This window comes from Benincasa hispida, chromosome 3 (genome assembly GCF_009727055.1).
Source record: "Benincasa hispida cultivar B227 chromosome 3, ASM972705v1, whole genome shotgun sequence".
Taxonomy (NCBI): Eukaryota; Viridiplantae; Streptophyta; class Magnoliopsida; order Cucurbitales; family Cucurbitaceae; genus Benincasa; species Benincasa hispida.
The window spans coordinates 49,246,052-49,266,337 of record NC_052351.1 but is presented as its reverse complement, the minus strand read 5'-3'; the positions used below and the strand labels follow the sequence as shown (position 1 = coordinate 49,266,337).

The 20,286-nt window shown below is 31.4% G+C and overlaps 1 protein-coding gene across 3 annotated transcripts; it reads right to left on the bottom strand.

The window, feature by feature from the left end:
* Window positions 1-1,507: 1,507 nt before the first annotated feature.
* Window positions 1,508-13,294, bottom strand: LOC120073192 (probable LRR receptor-like serine/threonine-protein kinase At1g06840). Of its 3 annotated transcripts, none has more exons than XM_039025868.1 (21): window positions 13,153-13,294; window positions 12,889-13,031; window positions 11,809-11,959; window positions 11,484-11,555; window positions 11,315-11,386; window positions 10,693-10,836; window positions 10,505-10,576; window positions 10,359-10,430; window positions 9,324-9,395; window positions 8,846-8,914; window positions 8,665-8,733; window positions 8,371-8,442; window positions 7,855-7,941; window positions 7,613-7,681; window positions 6,535-7,046; window positions 5,441-5,596; window positions 5,077-5,360; window positions 4,733-4,799; window positions 3,431-3,687; window positions 3,160-3,294; window positions 1,508-2,080 (listed from the first exon to the last, which is right to left on the bottom strand). In XM_039025868.1, the coding sequence occupies exons 2-21, from the start codon at window positions 12,983-12,985 to the stop codon at window positions 1,730-1,732; spliced, it is 2,880 nt and encodes a 959-aa protein (XP_038881796.1). In that variant the 5' UTR covers window positions 12,986-13,031; window positions 13,153-13,294; the 3' UTR covers window positions 1,508-1,729. The 3 variants fall into 3 exon arrangements, with proteins under 3 accessions (XP_038881796.1, XP_038881798.1, XP_038881797.1); XM_039025869.1 differs by having other exon boundaries at window positions 1,730-2,080; window positions 12,889-12,985; window positions 13,153-13,288; XM_039025870.1 differs by lacking the exons at window positions 11,809-11,959; window positions 12,889-13,031; window positions 13,153-13,294 and having other exon boundaries at window positions 10,693-10,798; window positions 11,484-11,525.
* Window positions 13,295-20,286: the final 6,992 nt, after the last annotated feature.

Below are 20,286 nucleotides of genomic sequence, written 5' to 3'. Positions count from 1 at the left end.
AACTCTACCAATTTAATAACTATAAATGAGGTTAAATTACAAGTTTAATCATAGTACATACCAATTATCATTAGATTAGGTTAAGTTTGATGTTTATTTTGTTTAATCTTTAGGTCAATTCTATCAATTTAATAACTACACATGAGGTTAAATTACAAGTTTAGATTATAAATTTGATTTAGAAAAATGTCATGTGTGTGCGTGTCAAGTCCTACAATGTCCTGAAATCCTTGGTGTTACACGTACTCAGAAGAATGACCTATAAATAGTCACATTCGACCACCCCAAAGGAGGGAGTAAGTGAGAGACCTAACATTACTTCTATTCGTGCTTAGTTGAATTATCTACCCCTTCAACTAACTTAAGCACTAGAGTGTAGTAGGCTCGACATCACAATAGTTCTTTGTACTAACTTAAACATCAGAGTGTAGTAGATTTAGCACCACAACGGTACAAGGATCTCTTATGCAAGTTAGCTCGAAGAAGATTTGAGATTTGATGCTAGACCAAGGAGAAGTGGGCTGAGGTCATAGTCACTAGCCACCCGCAACGAAGTCCAATGCGAACGAGATTTGAATGCCAACAAGATCTATTAGACATAATATCGATCTATTTGTTAATTAGTCCCTAAAATTCCGACTTTGTATCCAATAAATATGTGAATTAAAAAAATGTTAAATATTTCAAATACCTATTAAGTGTAGGACTTACTTGGTACTTTTTAAAGTTTAGAAATAATTTACATACACTAAAAAGGTGAATGACTGAACTTGTAATTTAGCCTTAAAAAACCGTCAATATTATCTTAATTCTTAATAATGCTGTTATTTGCAACTTGCAATTTTTATTTCATATCAAGTAAATAGCTGGCTTATAGCAAACGGGCAATACAAAATATTGAATATATTTATAGAGAGAAAGAGGGGGGGAAATTAGCAATTGATTGAACGTTCATAAGCTTTTACAAACCATATGACTTAGCTTTGACTATTTTTGATCTAATCTAAGTGACCTTTCAAATGGTAAAAGTTTGACTTGGCTGATGCAACTATTTATTATTATTATTATTATTATTGGTTCAAAAGAGTCAAGCTACAATCGAATCGCCAACTAATGATGACTAAAACAATATCTCGACAACCTTTCGTTTATCACGATACATCGTTCCTCATAGTTCAAGAGAATAATCTCAAGTGCTTCATCATGAGAAAAATTTTGTGGACATTTTTGGAAAATTTTCATGAAGAAGAATTAAGGGAGATCTGAGAGATTTGACATAAAAACTCAAGGGATTACCTGTTTTTCCTGTTGGAATGATTTACTCTCCTCTATTCTAATATTATTTGGCTTTGAATTCTTTAGAGCAAGGGAGAAACAAGAGTTTTATGTTTGAATACTTCGATGTGATCAAACAAAACTTTTTCCATAATAGAATCTTATTCTTATGCTGATCAAAACATGAAACTCGATTTCAGACACGTGCATTCTCCAACGTCGTAAATTTCAATCGCCATCTGTACAACACAAGTCAATTTAAAATGCGAATTTCTCCCTTTTCGTGCTTTTTTTAATATATAAATATACATATAGACTGAGTTGAACTCAGAACTCTTCATGGTTTGAAGAGGCCTCTCATCTATCAATCCTACTTTTTATCAGAAACATTGGCTAAACATATCAGGATTTGTAAGAACACATTACAAGCATCAAGCAGAAGCCGAACCAGATGTCAGCGAGGTCTGATGGTTGGCATGACATCACTGATGAGATCGCTCCCAGAAATGCTTCCTGATGGAAACTGGTCTCGGGTGATGCAGGAAGTTGATGTCGGTGAGGATGGAAGTCTGGCACTTGATCTCAAGGACAAGTCGGAAGACAAGGTACCGCTATCGTTAGGCATCATGTTCAGTATGTTCTCCAGCTCCCTCACCACAACCAGCATTGACGGCCGCTCTTCTGGATTGTCATGGCAACAACTAAGGGCTAAAGCAACAAACCTCTCTAGACACTCAGATGCAAAAGAACCTAACGTTGTGTCTACAATTGAAAGAATTGTCCCCATTTGATGTGCCAATTTTACCTGTTGTAAACATAACATGTTAAAAGAAAAGAAAAGAAGAAAAAGTCGAAACTACTGTTTTAGCTCATGTCTTCTATGTCTTCGCACTCTTTTTTTTACATTTTTTTAACACTGAAATTGAAAATTTCCTTAAACCACCCGGAGGCATTTGGGGCAAAGAGTAAGTTTTTTTCATTGAGGAAAGACAACTCTAGGGAGTGTTTGAGACGCTGAGTTAAGTTATAAAATCTGGTGTTAATATATTGGAATTAGAAAGCACACATTTGAGGTGCAAATTTGTGAAAATGGAGTTTCTCGATAAATATGCAAAAGAGAGAAATAGGGAAAGATGACGTTTTTCGATAAATATGCAAACTTCAATACTGAACAGCATTGAAGTTGGTGAAGTTGAGTTATTTTAACACCGATTTATAAAGTTAGTGGACCAAACACCTTCTAAAGATAAGGTCTAAGGAATTTTGAACTCCTAGGACCAATATAGTGTAAGAAGTTCGTAAAACATAAAATTGATGTACTTTTAGTCATGGGACCTACAAACTTCTTGGACCAAACAAGGAGTGGAGTGGAGTTCACAACTCCTTGAGCAAACACCCTCTTAGTTCTTAGGATTTTGTGAACATCATAGTAGTTTATGTCTCAACACTACCTATCTTGGGAAAAGTAGTTAAGAAAAATGGAGGCTAGGATGAAGCCACTTTCAAAATTTGTATTATGTGCAACTACATAACTTGATATTGCATCAGTTTCCTCGCGAGTCCTATAGTTTTCAATTACTATTTAATTGGACAGTGAATGAGAGACTAATTGTGCAGTTTGAAACTAGAAACTACAAGGCAAAAATATTAGACGTAGAGGATAAGGAATCAAAATTGAAATTTAACCCTAAAGAAGGAGGACGGATGAGAAAAAAAGTGAACTAAGGCCGATCCCTAATGCAGTTGTTCAAACCAATTGAATATCGAAGATATTTCCTGTAGAAGTGTTGACTGTTGATTATGAAATCCATGAACATCCATGTAAGCAAGGACAAAGTTTTAAGTAAGAGTGAGATGTTGGAGGAACGGTGAAAGGAAATATACCTCACGTACGATGTTTTTGCCGTGCGAAATAGGGTGCATACCCGTCAAGAGCTCCAAGAACACAACTCCTAAGCTATAGACATCACTTTTATCTGTCATTTTATGGGTTAAGAAGTACTCTGGATCAAGATAACCCTGCATGATACGTAGAACAATCAGAAAAGCCAACAAACAATATATTATTCATTCCACATGGACAAGAAATCATCACAGGACACTCCCAAAAATTATGGATGCTTTATGTAGACCATGTTCGTCAAGATAAACTTACAGGGGTACCCTTCACAACAGTAGATACATGTCCAGGAACGTCCCCCTCGTAATCCAGATCAGGAGCAAGACGTGACAATCCAAAATCAGCCACTTTAGCCGTGAGCTTGGCATCGAGTAGTATGTTTCTAGCTTTGATGTCTCGGTGAAATATAGGAGGATTTGCTTCAGTATGGAGATACAGTATACCTTTAGCTGAACCCAGTGCAATTTGTAATCTCATACGGAAATTCAGATTTACTGTAGTTTTACTTTTGTCTGCCATAGAACAGTAGACGTTAATGGTGCAACTAAAATGTTAGACGCAAAAGAAAAACTCAAATAATCTTACGGCATCATTCCACAGAATATAATAAACATAAAAGCAAGCGGCTGTATTAGGAATAGGTGAACAATGTTCAGAACATTTTTTGCACACAAAATAAAAAGGTAAAGAATGCTTATTTCTTTTGAGAAGAAATATGTATTTTATCAGGAAATTAGTAATAAAATTTGAACAAAAAAGTATGAAATAAGGATGAAGATATTCGTCCAACAAGGAATAGGTTAAAAAAGAAGAAGAAGAAGAATTACAAAAAGACTTCCCACAGCCCACCTAGAAGCCAAAAAGATAACCCCTATGCAGAGCAGAGAGACCTCGAGGAAAAATTAACATCACAAGTAACTCACCGTCTATATTATTGTTCTAAAGATAATTTGAAACGACTATTTATGGATCTATGAGGCCACACAGGAGACCAAAATAGTTTCTATCTAAGAAGCATGAATACTTTAGTTTGCCTAGCGTATCCATGTTGTGTCAAACACTTGGACACTCTGACACTTGTTGGGCACGTATCTGACACTTGTTAGTTCAACAAATGTGGTAGACATGCATAGAATACTTTTTTTTTTTTTTTTTAAGTGTTCATAGAACACTTGTTGAGTAGACTAAAAAGACACGTATATGACAATAATAATAAATTTTGAGTGTTAAGTACATCAAATTAATTTTTTAAGGATATAATGCATCAACCTATTTACTTTCAATTTTCTTAAAATGATATATATTTTTAAAATGTATATTTTAATAAACGTGTCCATGTTGTGTTCGTATCCTAGATTTCTAACAAATGACGTGTGCCGTTTCCGTGTCATGTTGTATCTATGTCTCGTATCTATATATGTTCTTAGATTTCTAGTCCCATGAGCATTTGTGATTAACCATATAATGGGGTTTCCTCTCAAAAAATTAAGCATATAATGGGGGCCACGGGCATAGATTAGGGTTCAGAACAAATAAAATATTTGCTGAGGCCAATACCAGAAAATTCAAAACTAGAAAGCCAGTCCCGCAAAGTTCCATTTGGCATAAACTCGTAAACCAGCATCTGTAGAAAGACGGAACAAAAAATAAATCACTGCAGAAATCAAATCTTTCTGATGCATGCGCTCCCTATAAGAACTACTTCCCAGAATGAGTTACTTTTCTGAAACCAACTTACTATTATGCCTTCAATTCATAGAAATGATGAAAGAACCATGTAGACTTTAAAATTGACGTTAACCATATGTGAAGAGGGATGCCGGATATGATTTGATCACACGATAAGCTCAACACCTAACATCATAAAACCTAAATAAAGTAAAATAAAGTGACCAACATACTTGTTCCCCTTCTTCATCACAATATCCGATTAGGGATACTAAGTTTCGGTGATGTACTCGTGATAAGAGTTTTATCTCCGTCAAAAATTCTTTTTGGCCTTGTAAGGATCCTTCTTCTGCACGCTTGATGGCTACAACTGAATTATCTGATAGTGTGCCTTTATAGACCTTGCCATAACCTCCTCGGCCAACTTCAGTTGAGCGGTTGAAATTTCCAGTAGCCGATTGCATTTCCTTGAATGAAAATGCTTTGACACCATCAATTTTCAGACCAATCGTTGAAGCTGCAGTGAAAGAAAATTTCAGAGCACTTTATGTGACAATTATCAGAGTTTAATTTGATCGTCCATTCTACCATACTTACAGAGATTTTTCCTTGACAAATTGTGACGGTATCTATAACGCCTAGTGAATAGAAGTACGGCCACTGCTACGATAACAAGAATACAAAAAACAGATCCAACAATGATGGCAGCCATGATGCCCGTACCAATGCCCATCTTCTCTGTCTGGAAAATGACTGCACTGATAAACTTGTAAGGTTAAATTTATATATAACTGCAACAGAAAAATCAAAGAAAAATAATAATAATAATAAATGAAACTCATAGTTTCAAGCAATTAAGGACACAAATTTGGAAATACTCATATGCATTAAACAAAACTCGGCCAGTGTTATAGAGGCAGTGACACCAACATATACTTGGATATGATGTTATGGCAAAATATGTTTAGAGCATAGATCGGCTCATCTCAGCTGATGAGACACGGCACCAAATCACCAATGTCCTTAGATATTGTCGACCTCTAAAATTACACAATGAACTTTAATAAAATTAGAATCTTATTAATTGTTAAATAAAAATTGAATAAAACTTTTGAACTTAAAAGTACCTTTCCGTTTTCATCTTATGCAATAGATGTGGCATATTTGTCTAATGTATACCAGATGCCGTGCGACACTTGGTGAAGATTTGAAAAGATAAAATATCACAAAAGATGATCAACTACTAAGGACTCTAGTATACAAAAGAAGAAATGTTCACTTTTTTTTTTTTAATGAAAACATCCATTTTCATTGAGAGAAAAATGAAAGAATATACGGACATACAAAAAACCAAGCCCACAAAAAATAGGAGGTCTCCCTTTACAATAAAGAGACTCCAGCAATACAAAATCACGTTTATAGAATAATTACAAAAAAAACTTCGAAATCAAAGCCCACTAGGAAACATGAAAGCAAACAAGGGACATAGCTCCCTAGGATCCCTCTCATACCCCCTAAAAACCCTATTGTTTCTCTCTCCTCACAAAACCCATAAAATCGCACACACGCTGGCAAGCCCAAAAGAAGAAATGTTCACATTAGACTGATACTAACTCGCAAGACCAGTTAAACAACACATTAATTGGACCATGCCATTATTGAAAAGAAATATTGCAAAACAAAATATATACCAGTCTGAAAACGTTCAGGGAGTGTGAAGTTGAGAAGCTCGTATGGGCCAAAGAAGTCATTACGGGTAAAATTCCATGACATAAATTGTTCTGTAATTAGAAATATCTCCGTAATATCCAATTTATGAGTGCCACTATCAAATGATGGAAAAATCTTCAGATACATCCTCAGGCGAGCTCCTTCCCAATCGTATGAATCGATTAACAATTGGTGCATATCCAAATTGAGTTCCTTTGTCAGATACGCTTCAAATAAATGTATGTATGGAGGAAAGTAGGAAAAACTTGGACTCTTCAGCCTATATCCAATCCCAAGGGGTGATGCACAAAAGCATGGGTCAGGAGTGTCTGGCACTAATTCAAAGAAACTGTCCGTTGGACAACTGCTAACTGCACATGTTTCACTGGAATTCTTTGAGCTTCTATGAAGCCCATCCTCTACAATTTTTGACATACAGAACTGGTCAGAGTTTTGTCTGCTCAAATTTTGGCAGATTGGATTTCCTCCAAGCCTACAGAATGATAGATGGTTCAATGACAACTATAGAATGCAGGTTTCTGAAAATAATAAGTCAAATAACTCTTTCAAGTCCTAAAATAGCAAATATGATTACCAACGAGGAAAAAAGAGAACTTGGACATCTGAAATTCTGAATTCCACGCATACATATAATACATGCAAAAACTTATATCTTGTGGAGAAGAGTCATTATTGAAAAACAAATACAGCCATAGGTTTACAATATATATTTAAGTGTATATTAGACATCCGTTAAATTTCTGATGACAAATATAACTCAAATGCATCTGAACAGGGCATATGAACGGTACTTTCCTATAGGGCATGAAAACATTTTGTAATTGCAAAAATGGAGAGTGGAGGTAACAAAAGCCGAGGTCTCTGGAGTAGGAAACATGAGAAATTCCATTAGCTTTTGTTGGAATCTTTTGAGGGCTTGGTTTTTTTTCATGCCCTTCTTCCCAGTGAAAGTTGTTATAAGGAAAAACATGAGAAACTCCATGGGCTTTCATTGGACAATGAGAATAATTAAAGAACCAGAATTGATAAAGTGAATACCTTAGGGTCACATTAGCAGGAGTGTTTGTGCTTCCAGAAATGTCAGAGAACAAATTGTTTCGAAGATCGCTGGATTAAAAAAAGAGAAGTGATCATTCATAAATCATGAACAAATTTGTTCTATAAATAGAAACGACTCAGATTTCAGTTCATAAAGTACAGCTTTTAACACTTAAAAAAAGGAATAATACTCCAAGAAAGTTGAAAAATTCCTATCCTATATTTTTGCTAAAAGGATTTACAGTGTAAGTCGAGCACTTGATTCAAAGGACATTTTCTCCCACAGAGCAGACGGTACAGAACCATTCAGAAAGTTATTCTCAAGTGACCTGCAAAGAAGAGAAATTGATAATGCTGAATTATATTAAGTGTAAGAAAATGTTGCATTATTAAGGGGATGTTTGGTTTAACTTTTCAAGTGTTTAATTTTGAAAATAACTCATTTTTAAAAAAAATTGAAGTTTTTGACAACCACTAAAAATAGCTTTTGAAACACTTTCAAGGTGTATTTTAAAAAGTTTTTATCAAGAGTTTAAATAAAAATGATTTTCTTAATTCCACCGCTTCGAGTCATCTTCTTCTTCTCCCGTTCAGAATAAAAGTGATTTTCTTAAAAAAATATTTTTTTTCTATAATCAATCCAAACATGTCCTAAATCACTGAGATGGAAAAATGTAACTAAGATACTTTGACAAACATAGCCATTTTGTCATGAAAGCATTTATAAGACCATGCATAAGAACCAGATACAATCTTACAGTTTCTGGAGGACAGGAAGATTGGAGAAACTTCTGGGTATAGATCCATTCAGCTGGTTGTTCGACAAAATTCTACAACATCAACGAATTTGTTAAGCATGAGAAAAATCATCAGAAAATCTTCAGACAAAACGTAAATTTTCACGAAAGTTAAGTGAACGTCTGTATCTGCACGACCATGATACTTTCGTAAAAACATGTTATTCAAAATTAGTTTAGATTTCCAACAAACTGAAAGCCTAAAATGAGAACAAATGCAAGTTAATTTATAATCAACACCAGTCATTGACATACATTGTTGTCATCCTAGAAGCGAGGTTATAAGGCGGTATGGGTCCAGTAAAATGGTTCCAGCTAAGATCTCTGTAGAACAAGCAAGGTAAAAAATACCACAGCTATGATCGTTAACCAAAAAGAAGAAAGAAAGTACAAGATTTACTGAAACAAAAGCAAACACCTACAGAGGACAACTTACAAGTAACTGAGGTTTTCTATCTTGCTAAAATTAGGGATTGGTCCCTCCAACCCGCAATTCCTCAGACTTCTGGAAGAACCATAACGGTGGTAGAGAAAAGCATTAGCACCCATTGAGAATATTCATGAAGCCAATTGCTTATTGGTTGTTACCTCTTTTTAGTTAAAGAAAAGAACTTGGAATGTCTTCAAAAGCATAGGAAATATCTTCATGATTTACATTTCTAAGCATATATGTATGTGGAAAATATGATAATAAAATATCGAAACCTTAATGGACCACCTTAGTGGGCAAGGTAAAGAGAAACAAATACCATGATTGATGTTAAAAGGCATGCATGTAAGAATTAACATAAATCCTTTTTCAAAAAGAGAAATTATGAACATCATTAGATTTTAGAGCCATTCTATTGCAGAGATATAGAATGAATAGCGTGGAAGGTGAAAACTGAAAGAAACACCAAAAAATTACAACTTACAATTTCACTAATGTAGGAAATTTTTCATAAGATGCTGGAATTTCACCTTTGAAATTGTTGTTATCAAGTTGCCTGCCGAAGGCAGCATAGAGGTGAGAAAATATACATATACAAACATACATATATTGGAAAAAGAAACATTATGGAAATTATATGTGATCACTTTTCTCATCAAGGCAAAACACATGCAACTAACGAGAGTAAAATATTGGCGTAGATACATCTGAATAATTTTTCCTTCCATATCAAGTACAATACTAAGAAGTTGAAGAGCAGATAACCTATGACAACGTGATCAAGTAAAATAACAATAAAAAAATAAAATTATTCCGATGCCAAACCTTTGAAGTTAGACATAAAATGCAGAACTTGTTCAAAATTTGGTTAAACTCCCCCGCAGGTAAGTCCAGCCAATTTGAATATGTTCGTAAAGCAACATCCCTACTTAGAGCCATTCTGACGCCCAAACTCTCTCAAAGTCTATCCCTAATAGCTTGCTTTTTCAAATAAGAAAGCTACTCCTTTATTTCACCCAGAACTGTTCTTCCTTGGTGCTTGACCATTATTGATGTTCTTGTGAACGGGTCTCTTAGGATATCGATCAGAATTTTTGGAGGTGTCTGTTCAATGTGAATTGTGCTCTTTTGGGCCATCTTAGGTTCTTCAAAGGGATTGTAGAGCCACGATGGAGGAGGTCCCTTTGTATTTTCTTTTCATGGAAAAGGAAAGCATTTGTCACGAAGCATTTTCTTAACAGGAGGATGTTTTATGATGTTGAGGTCATAGGAGGTTAGGAGCGCCATGCACTTAATTGCTTCTATGTGGATCTTAGTCAATAGGTATGTCACTTTCGGTTATTTTTAATTGTAAACCATCGAAGTCATATTTTTGCAAAGTTGACACCTCTTGGTGGTCTCTAAGGAGTGTGCTTGTTCTTATAATATAATTGTAGAGAAGGCAGATAAACAGTGAATGAAAACATAAAGTTCTGAATATGCTATAAGCAACTTGGCTATATGACGAAAGTGAACTTACAGAATGCGTAGCACTGGCAAGGTCGAAATTTCTGGTGGCAAAGAACCTGAGAAGTTATTGTTATCCAAAAGCCTGTAATGAACATGAAAATTCATTGGAATTATACCCTCTGATCACCTCCATATATCTACAAACATAACACTCACAAGTGAAGCAGCTTGGATAATCTGGAAAGCTCAGACGGAATTTCACCACTTAGTGTGTTGTTATTGAAGTGGCTGCAAAGTAAATGAAGAAATAGGAAAATAGATGTTTTTATTAAAAAGAAACAAAAACAAAATGGTTCTTTGGGTCAACTTGAAATGAAAAGAAGAAGAAGAAGAGATCCACTCACAGGTGCTTCACAGGCATCAAGTTAGCATATGATTTTGGGATAGGTCCTGAAATTTGATTCTCGTCTATTTGAAACCGGATAAGATTTGTAAGATTACCAAGCTCATCTGGAAGAGAACCAGATAGTTTATTTCCATTTAGGAGTCTGTATATCATAAACATTCACACTGTCAGAAGAAACTAAGATTAAAACAAGTAGTATTTAAGTTTCACTTCTCTGTCCTGTTTTACTAACTCATCGATCCAAAATTTATGAATAATTTCTCTCTCTCGAACAATGAACTAAGTAACTTTACCTTTCTATCATCTTTTACTAACACAAATTGAATCCTAAATTCATGAATGATCTCTCTCACACAATGAACAAAACCTGTCTCTCAACAAGAGAAGTAACAGAAACAAGCCCCAGGTGTTGTGTTGGTAAGCAGGAAAAAAAAAAAAGAAAAGATGACAATTAAGTTAAGACCATGAAGATTCTCTTGCGGCAATATTATTTAATAATAAGCAGAAGCAATTTAAAATAGTTAAATTATAAAATTTCTATCATTAACTATGAAGGAAAAAAGGGGCACCCAAGCAGGAGATAGAAATAAACAAGAAGAAATCAGTGAGATTTAACTTACAAAAGTTTCAGTGACATAATACTGCCAATCTCCTTTGGAATTGAACCAGTTAGGTTATTCCACATGAAATCTCTTCCAGGACAAACCAAAAGAAAAAAAAAAATCAATAACAGAAAGAATGTTTAGGAAGTATAAATAGAATAATGGAATCTTCTTGTCAACTACTCACAACTTCTCAAGCTTGGACAATTGGCTGATCTCAGGGGCTAAATTTCCAGATAGGTTCATATACATTAGCTGGCTGCAACAAATGAAGGAGAAAAAATGAAGATTGTTTAAGCCATTTATCGATTACTACATATTATGAGTCAACACAGAGTTATTTAAGCCATTATATATTCCTAATGGTCATTGTTTTGTTTTCAAAAATAAAATGTGCAACAAAATAGAAGATATTTCTCTAAAATCCATGACTTCTGAGTTTCTCATGTTTTAATTTAGGACAGGAAAAATACAGCATAAAGGAAGGGGATAGAGTGCTGGAGACAACGTACAGTTCTTTGACACGTAAGTTCCCGACAGCTCCATCAGAATAGGTGCATACAACTCCAATCCAATTATCTGTGCAAGGATCTCCATTACTCCAACTGTTAAGCCGGTCCATAGGATCAATTAGACTCCTCTTCACTGCTATCAATGCTTTAACTGCAGATATATAAATCATAAGATAGGATGATGGGACTCAAAAAGGCACTATATGATATTTACCCCTATTACGTGGCCTTTCTAAGTAATGGTTAGGAGAACAAAAAATTGTAACAGAACTGGAAAAAAAGAGACCAAATTGGAGGGTAATAAACTTCCCAGATCAAGTAGTTCAGGTGCTTGATTATCCAAAATATGATTTCATAATAAAGATAATTGTACCATAAGCATAAAAATGGTATATGATAGAAGCTGCAGATTGTTGTTCAGAAGACCATAAAATAAGAGTTTTTTTCCTTTCAAATCAATGACTGTACAGGTCATCTTATATGCACTTCAACTATTCTCTCAAGACAACCATATGACCCTACTACATTTGGTTGTCAAGAAAACGTGTAAATATGTGGTAACCACAATTTGAAATTATTTCCTCTGAGTCCTTTATGATTTACATTAGTCTTTATTGACCATTCAATAGATGATAAATAAACCATTCAAACTCGATAGTCATTACTCGTTAGCAACTTATTGCATGTTTGAGAGTGATTCTAAAATTGTTATAATCATATTTGTCATTTTCAAAATCACTCAGAAAATACTTTTAACCATTCAAAAGCAATTTTAATAACATGAAAATTGCATTTAAAGATGTAAAATTAAAGGTTAAATTGATTTTGAGTGATTAAAGGTGTGTTTCAGAGAGATTTTGAACTTGACAAAAGTATGAATCACTCCCAAATATACCCTTAGTTGACATACTAAATTGATACATGGAATTCCTTCCTACATGCCATGCTACCAAGAACATTAACCCCAAATTAAAAATAACAATAATAAATAAACTATCACAAAAACTGAGAACAAGAACATAACCACCCAAGAACGTGGAAGCAAATTCATGAAAAAACATAAAGCCGATAAAACTTTACCATCAGATGGCTCTGTGGTAGCAGCACCGGCAAGAAGCATGGAGCGACAACACAACAGCAGAAAAACGCAAACACAATGCCTCCACATCGACGGCATCTAGCAATTAGCTCGCAAACAGCATCACAATCAAACAAACGAACTCCTACTCAATATCAAACCATCAGCCAAAATCACAAATACCCAATTACATTCTAGAAATTCAACACAAAACCCATCAACAAAATCCATCGAATTGAAAGAATCAAACCGCAAACAGGCAATACCTGTGGGAGAAGGAAGCAGAATGAGGTCGAAATCGAAGTGTTTGTCAGGAACCCAGTTGGTAAATAAGAAGAAGACGACGAAGGGAGTGAATTTGAAGATGGGGTAGAAGAAAAATGGAAGGTGAAGAAGAAAAGGAAGAAGAAGAAGAAGAAGAAGAAGAGAGTGAATTTGAAGATGGGGGTAAATGATAGAAGGGGAAAGCGACGAGAAAGAGAGAAAAAGCATTGTGGAAGTTTGGTTGGCGCTTCCAATTTACTAATAATTTAGAGTTTTGCTTCACAACAGACCTCAGCCATTGACAGCAACAACCAAAAGGTCCAAAGCCATTACAGATTCTCTCTCTCTCTCACTGAAGTTGAAATTGAACCGGCGTATGTTGTTGACTTTTCTTTATCTAAACGATGATGTAAATTCCACGCGCTCTTCCGAGAGTGGCCTTATGAAACGATTTAATGGATTTTCAAAACAATTTTTGGCTAAAATATCAAGCATTTTTGTAGGGGTGGAACTATGATTTTTAAAAAAAATAAATAAATAAATAAAAATCAAACCAACCTTTTAAGACATTTGAGGCAATGAGTTAGTTATTATAGTCATGTTTACGATAGTTTGCGTTTGGGGTAGATTATTTTAATTTAGATTATAATAGTATGTATTTGAGATGTAAACTATTTTAATTTGGAAAGGAAATAATAAATACGGTAGCAAATAATAAAAAAATGATGAATATAAAATGATAAAAACCGTGGTAAATAGTAAATAGTATAGTAAATGGGGGTTTCGAAATAGTGTTGACGATAGCTAATTTGAGGTTTGAAATAGTTTTTACTGTAGCAAAAGGTGGTCATAACCTTTACCCCAAACGTTCTCTTAGGTTTTACAACCAAAATTATGTAAGTGTTTTTTTCTCTTTCCATGGTGTCACCAAGTATTTTTTGAATTATGTTTTTCTTTCCTGTTCTAACTTATTCTTCAACACTTTGTCCTCTACACTTTGTTTAATTCAATCGGTGTATGAAAAAAATTATGTTGTCCTCCATCGTCGCACATTGTAGAAGAAGAGTTAGGGAGAGAAATAGAACAAGCATAGAAGAAAATGAAATATTCAAAAAATTGAAATGAATTATAAAACCTTGATTCTTCAAGTAAAATAACATTTTGCCTAATTTTTTTAGATAAATCTATCAAATTACTCAAAATATCATCGTGAAATTACAATTTTATTCTTGAACTTTGTTTGCATCTAATAAGCTTTAAAAATATCGTCCTTTTAGACAATTAAAAATATCATTTAGATTCACAAGCATTTTAATGTGTTTTAACATTTTTTTTAAGAATTAGCATATCGATTTGAAATTCGTATCCAATAGAATATTAAACTCATAGATTCGTGAATTTTGAAAAAATGTCAATAAGTCAATGATTCATTAAGCACAAATTAAAAGTTGAACAACTTTATTCGATATAAAATCAAAATTTTGGGAATTTATCCAACATTTTAAAAATTCGAAAACTTAGTAGATATAAAAACATAAAGTTTATTGACTTATTGGTAACCTTTTACAATTTAAGATTATGTCTAACACAAATCTAACCGTTCAAAGACTGTAGTTATAATTTAATTAATAACATTTTAGTGTTTTTCAGTTTTGACAAGTTTAGTTTATGAACTTCCAGGTTCATGTAAAATAAGTCTTAAATTTTTGTAAAGTATCCAATAGATTTATATGTTTTAATTTCAATAGACTAAACTTACAATTTAACATTTTTTTTTAAATTTAATTACACCAATGTATGCTAATGTGAATTCAATTTTTTTACCTTTCAATCGATGATATAATGACCTAACTAGTTGAAATTATATTGAAGATGTCATATAATGACAATTGAAACAATCTAAACCCTTCATGAACAATAATATTGTATAACTCACACCTTTTTTCTAACTCTATAAATTTGGAAAACATAAGGTTGACTATGAGAAAGTATTTGATTATCATTTATCTCATCCATGTTGAGAAATTTATTTGAATTTAAGAATACAAAAGAAAATTGAAAATCATAATGGTGATAATTAAAAAATCATGACGTTCTAATGAATTGCTATCTCAATTTAAGAAAACTGAAAAACAATTGGTAGTTTGTATATTTCGCAACATTTAAGAGCTTAATTAGAATATAAGTACAATTGTAAATATAACAATCAGATCCAAAGTATTAGTCGATATAACATAATGTTAAAAAAAAAACAAATATGACAAGCTCTAGATAGTTCAGTGATAAACTAGGAGTGATAGACCATATCACTGGTTAGAGTCTATCAACAATTTTTATATACTTTGTTATTTTCACCCTTATAATTATAAAATACATAAAATAACCACATAAACCCAAATAGAAATTTGAGTTTAAGCAAAATCCTTAAATAAAGTAATGAGTTTCATCTAACCATAAGCTAGCATATTCACCTCAACCACAAATCCGGTTTAAGATGAAGATTACAATCATAAACAATGCCCAATAACTTAGAAAATAGAGAAAATGAGATAAGATAATCGAATTGGAGGTTGAAAGCTCGACCAAATTGACCTAAAATTGCGAAAAATCCTTTTCGTAATAGGGCGCATGCCGCACGATGCTACAAAAATCAGCACGAGGAAATCTTCAGAGAGCAATCAATTTGAAAGTTTGAAGGTGTCAATGTTGTAAGTGGAACAACCACCACACATGTTAAGCTTAAAAATAATAAATAGTTTTTTTTTAAAAAAAAAAAATACTTGTATATTTGCCCATGATTCTTGCCATAATTTTTCTTTTGTTATTTTTAGTATAATAAAGTGGAGTGGGGAATAAAAAAATTATTTTAAATGATAAAACTACTAAAAATATTGACAAATAATAACAAAATATTACAAAAATAATTTATGTCTATACAAAAGATAATAGTCTAAGTATATCACAGCCTATCATAGATAGACAATAAAATTTTATTATATTTATAAATATTTCGATTTATTTTCTTATATTTGAAACAAACCCTACAAATAACCGTTTAATATTTGAAAATGTAATAAGCATCTTATATGTTATGTTAAGTTATGCTTATAACCTATCTACTGTAATGTGTTGCTCCTTCGATTTTAGATTTTTATTTTTGAATGTTTTGATTTAGTCATTAAATTTAATATAGAAAAACGTTATCCATTTGCTAAAACAATTGGTGTTAAATTAAAGACAATTATCAAAATGGTTACTTTTATATTCAATAAATAGTATGACATTTTAAAAAGCAAGAGGTCAAAATGTTTTTTTTTTCTTTCTTCTTTTGAAAGGTCAACAATTAAAATAATTGTTAGTCTTACGGCTAAATTATCGGTACATTTGATGATTGTTATATATTTTATTTTAGTCACTAAAAAAAGTGACTTTAAGGGCTATCGTAGAGTTGTTTGATTATGCTTTATATATATATATATATATATATATTTATTTATTTATTTTAAATCACATTTATTTGGTAATACTTTTAGCGGCGTTTGGGATAATGAATTAGTTATTATAGCCCTAGATTATTATAGTTGGGTTATGATAGTTTATGTTTGGGTATAGATTATTTTAGTTTGGGTTATAATAATATGTGTTTGAGGTATAAACTATTTTAGTTTGAGAATGAAATAGTAAATATTGTAGCAAATAAAAAAAAATGATGAATGTAAAATAGTAAAAACTATAATAAATAGTAAATACTGTAACAAATGAGGGTTTTGAAATAGTGCTGTTAATTGGAGGTTTAGAAATAGTTTTTATTGTAGCAAGAAGTGGTTATTATATTTTCCCCTTATTATGTTTATAGATTTAAAAAAATTAACAATTAAACATAAATAAAATAGTTACCAAATCAAGGATGAATTTATTAAGATTTAAATCTCATTTTTTACCCTAAATATTTTGTTTTGTTATATTTTGGCCCTTAAAACTTTCAAAATATTTATTTTAGTCTATAAACTTTTAAAAAATAACAAATTTAGTCTTTAAATTTATTTTGAATTCAACAAATTAATAACATGACTTGTTTTAATATCTTCACATGTTGATAATGGGAACTAACTCAATTACGTTTCAGAACTCCTCTTAATTCAGGTGAACCCCCATAACAATAATAAGACTAACTCCGATTAATAAATTGATAACCCAAAAAAGCTAACAAAAAATTGGCTTGAAAGATTAATAAAGTCCAAGAAGAAAGGAGAACTTGTTTCTAATTTCGAGATTTCGAACTCTCCACAATCTGATTGTTCGAACTAAATTGAAAATTCTTCAACGTGCATTATCACACAAAAATACAAAGAAAACACAAAACTTGAGAGATTTAACTCTACGAAAATTCATTCAAAATCAATTCTTTCTTCAAATGACAAAAGTATATCAATACTTATACCAATTGAAAAGACACTAAGAAATGATACAACATTTCATCTAATTGACTAAATTCATTGAACATACTTTCAACTACCTCATAAATATAAATACATGAAATTAAATTGGTACATTATTCATTAAAGATGTAGATGAATCTGAATTTTTAGATTCACAATGACTCATGGATGAGTTTTTTGATGCACGGAGAGTTGTAACTCTTCACTTTGGCTTGAAGGCTTAACTTGGAAGTAGACATTTAATCCTTCTCAAAATCTTCTAACTCTATCTCACTTCATTGCACTTATTTTTTTATCACACATGTACATGTAATTAAACTACATATGTCAAAATGAGCTCAACTATAATTGACATGACTTTCCTTCTTATAGGTTGAAGGTTCGATTCCCCATCCCACGGTTGTTGCTAAATGAGTTAGAGACAAAAATAGTATTGTAAAAGTTCGAGGACCAAAATAATTCATTATTTGAAAATTTAAAGACTAAAATAGATACGAAAAAGTTTTGAGACCAAAATAGGATTTGAGCTTATCTGTTATTATTCCATTGAAAGTTGAAATGCCTATTTTTGGTAGATATGATATTACTCCAAACCATTAAAATTTATGTTAGATTGTAACTTATGTTGGCATGTCACCCTTGGTGTGGAAAGCATATTTATCCACCCAAATACTATAATTAATAACTTTTAAAAATAATATTAGTTCAACAAGCGAGAGCAAGTCAATACAATTTTATTTTTTATTTTTTTTACAGTTAATTTCCTATATAATACCAATATTATATATAGAGTACAATCAACTTAAATATAGTTCAAATAGTTAAAATATTAATAAAGTGAAAGTTTGGATTTGTTTCTCGTAATGGTTATATCATTAAAGAAAATTGAACATTTAAATATTCATATATTTTCAAAAGGTTAAGATTAAAAGATTAAAAGATTAAAAAATCGTGATATATTGTTGATATATCTCTAAAAGTATCATGTATTTGATAGAATATACGGGGTAAGATCTTTTTTTTTTTTTTCCAAAAAATCGTGATATATCAACAATATATTTTCCACATAAATTTTGTAGATAAATAAATCTGTGGATATTTCGTCAAATTATCATGGACATTTTGTCGATATATCTTAGATATTTTGCCGACATGTCGTTGAAATATCTCTATAGGGTTGTTTATTGTTACTTTTTTGCAATATCAAATTTTTCCAATGTATTATATTTTTCAATTTCCAATTTTTCTCAATTTTCAGTCTAAAACCTTCATTTCCAAGAGTTGCCTTAAGAAATGATTAATTGGATTTAAAACAAATTTTGGCTAAAATATCAAGCATTTGGTATGCATGGAACTATATTTTTTTTTATTAAAAAAATGAAATTTAACAAACTTTTGCAAACAAAATCTATAAGTTTTGAAGAATATGTATGTTTGGTCTCCGAATTTTAAAAATATATCTTTTAAGTCCGTAGGTTTATAAGAATAGACTCACTTGGTCCTTGAGTTTTCAAAATGTACTTTTTAATCCTGATTTTTTAAAAATAGGTAAAAAAAAAAAAACCTCTTAAATAACCTTATACTATTATTTTGAATAATTATATTATATTTAAAACTAGAAGAATAATTTTTAAAAAATCACATCTTCACTAAAACTTTTTTTCTTCTAATTTTAAATATCATATAATTATTTTTAAGAAAAAATTACATTTTTAGTCTCCAAATTTTGAAGGGATTTTTTAAGCCTATTTTTATAAACTTGGGACAAAAAAGGTACCTTTTGAAAACTCATGGACCGAATAGACCTATTTTTATAAACTTATGGACTAAAGAGATACATTTTTAAAATTCATGGACCAAATACACATGTTCTTCAATACTTGGGGACTAAAAAGGTAATTTTTCTATATTTTTTTTTTCTTTTGGTGACGTTACCAAATAATTTTTGGATTATGTATTTATTTTCCGTTCTAACTTACTTAGAAGGAGGAGGATGATCGATTTGAAAAGTTTGAAGGTATTAACATTGTAAGCGTAACAATCACTCCCACATGTTAACAAATAATAATCATAATAATAATAATAATAATAATGTTAGAATATTATTTTGTTTTACTTTTAATAAATCATAAATTTGATTCTTCAAAGTTAAATTTTATCAAAGTTGATTAAATAATAATAATAATAATTTTTATTTAAGAAAAATACAATGTACATTAAATAATGTGAATATTAATAGATAATTTTTTTAAAAAACAAAAATTTAACAACAAACTAGAAGTGAAAACTAAATTTAAGACTTATTTATAATACAATAACTAAAATAAAAACGGAAGAAACTTTAAAATATTTGGACCAAAATTATATTTTTACATAATAATAATAACTCTTATATTCACGAGTGATTCTTACAATAATTTTTCTTTTTATTTTTTTTATATGGTTAAATTTTTAATATTTGGGAATGTAATATCGAATTTATATTTCTGAAAGTTTTGATTTAGCCATTATGATTCGAATACATATGTATATATATACATACCTACGTAAATGTACGTGTGTATATATATATATATATTAATACAATAATTGGGTTAAATCGAAAGTCAGCTATCAAAATAGTCATTTTTAAATTTCAGAAATAGTACATACATTTGAAAAGCAAGAAGTAAAAAGTGTTTGTTTTTTAAAAGTCAA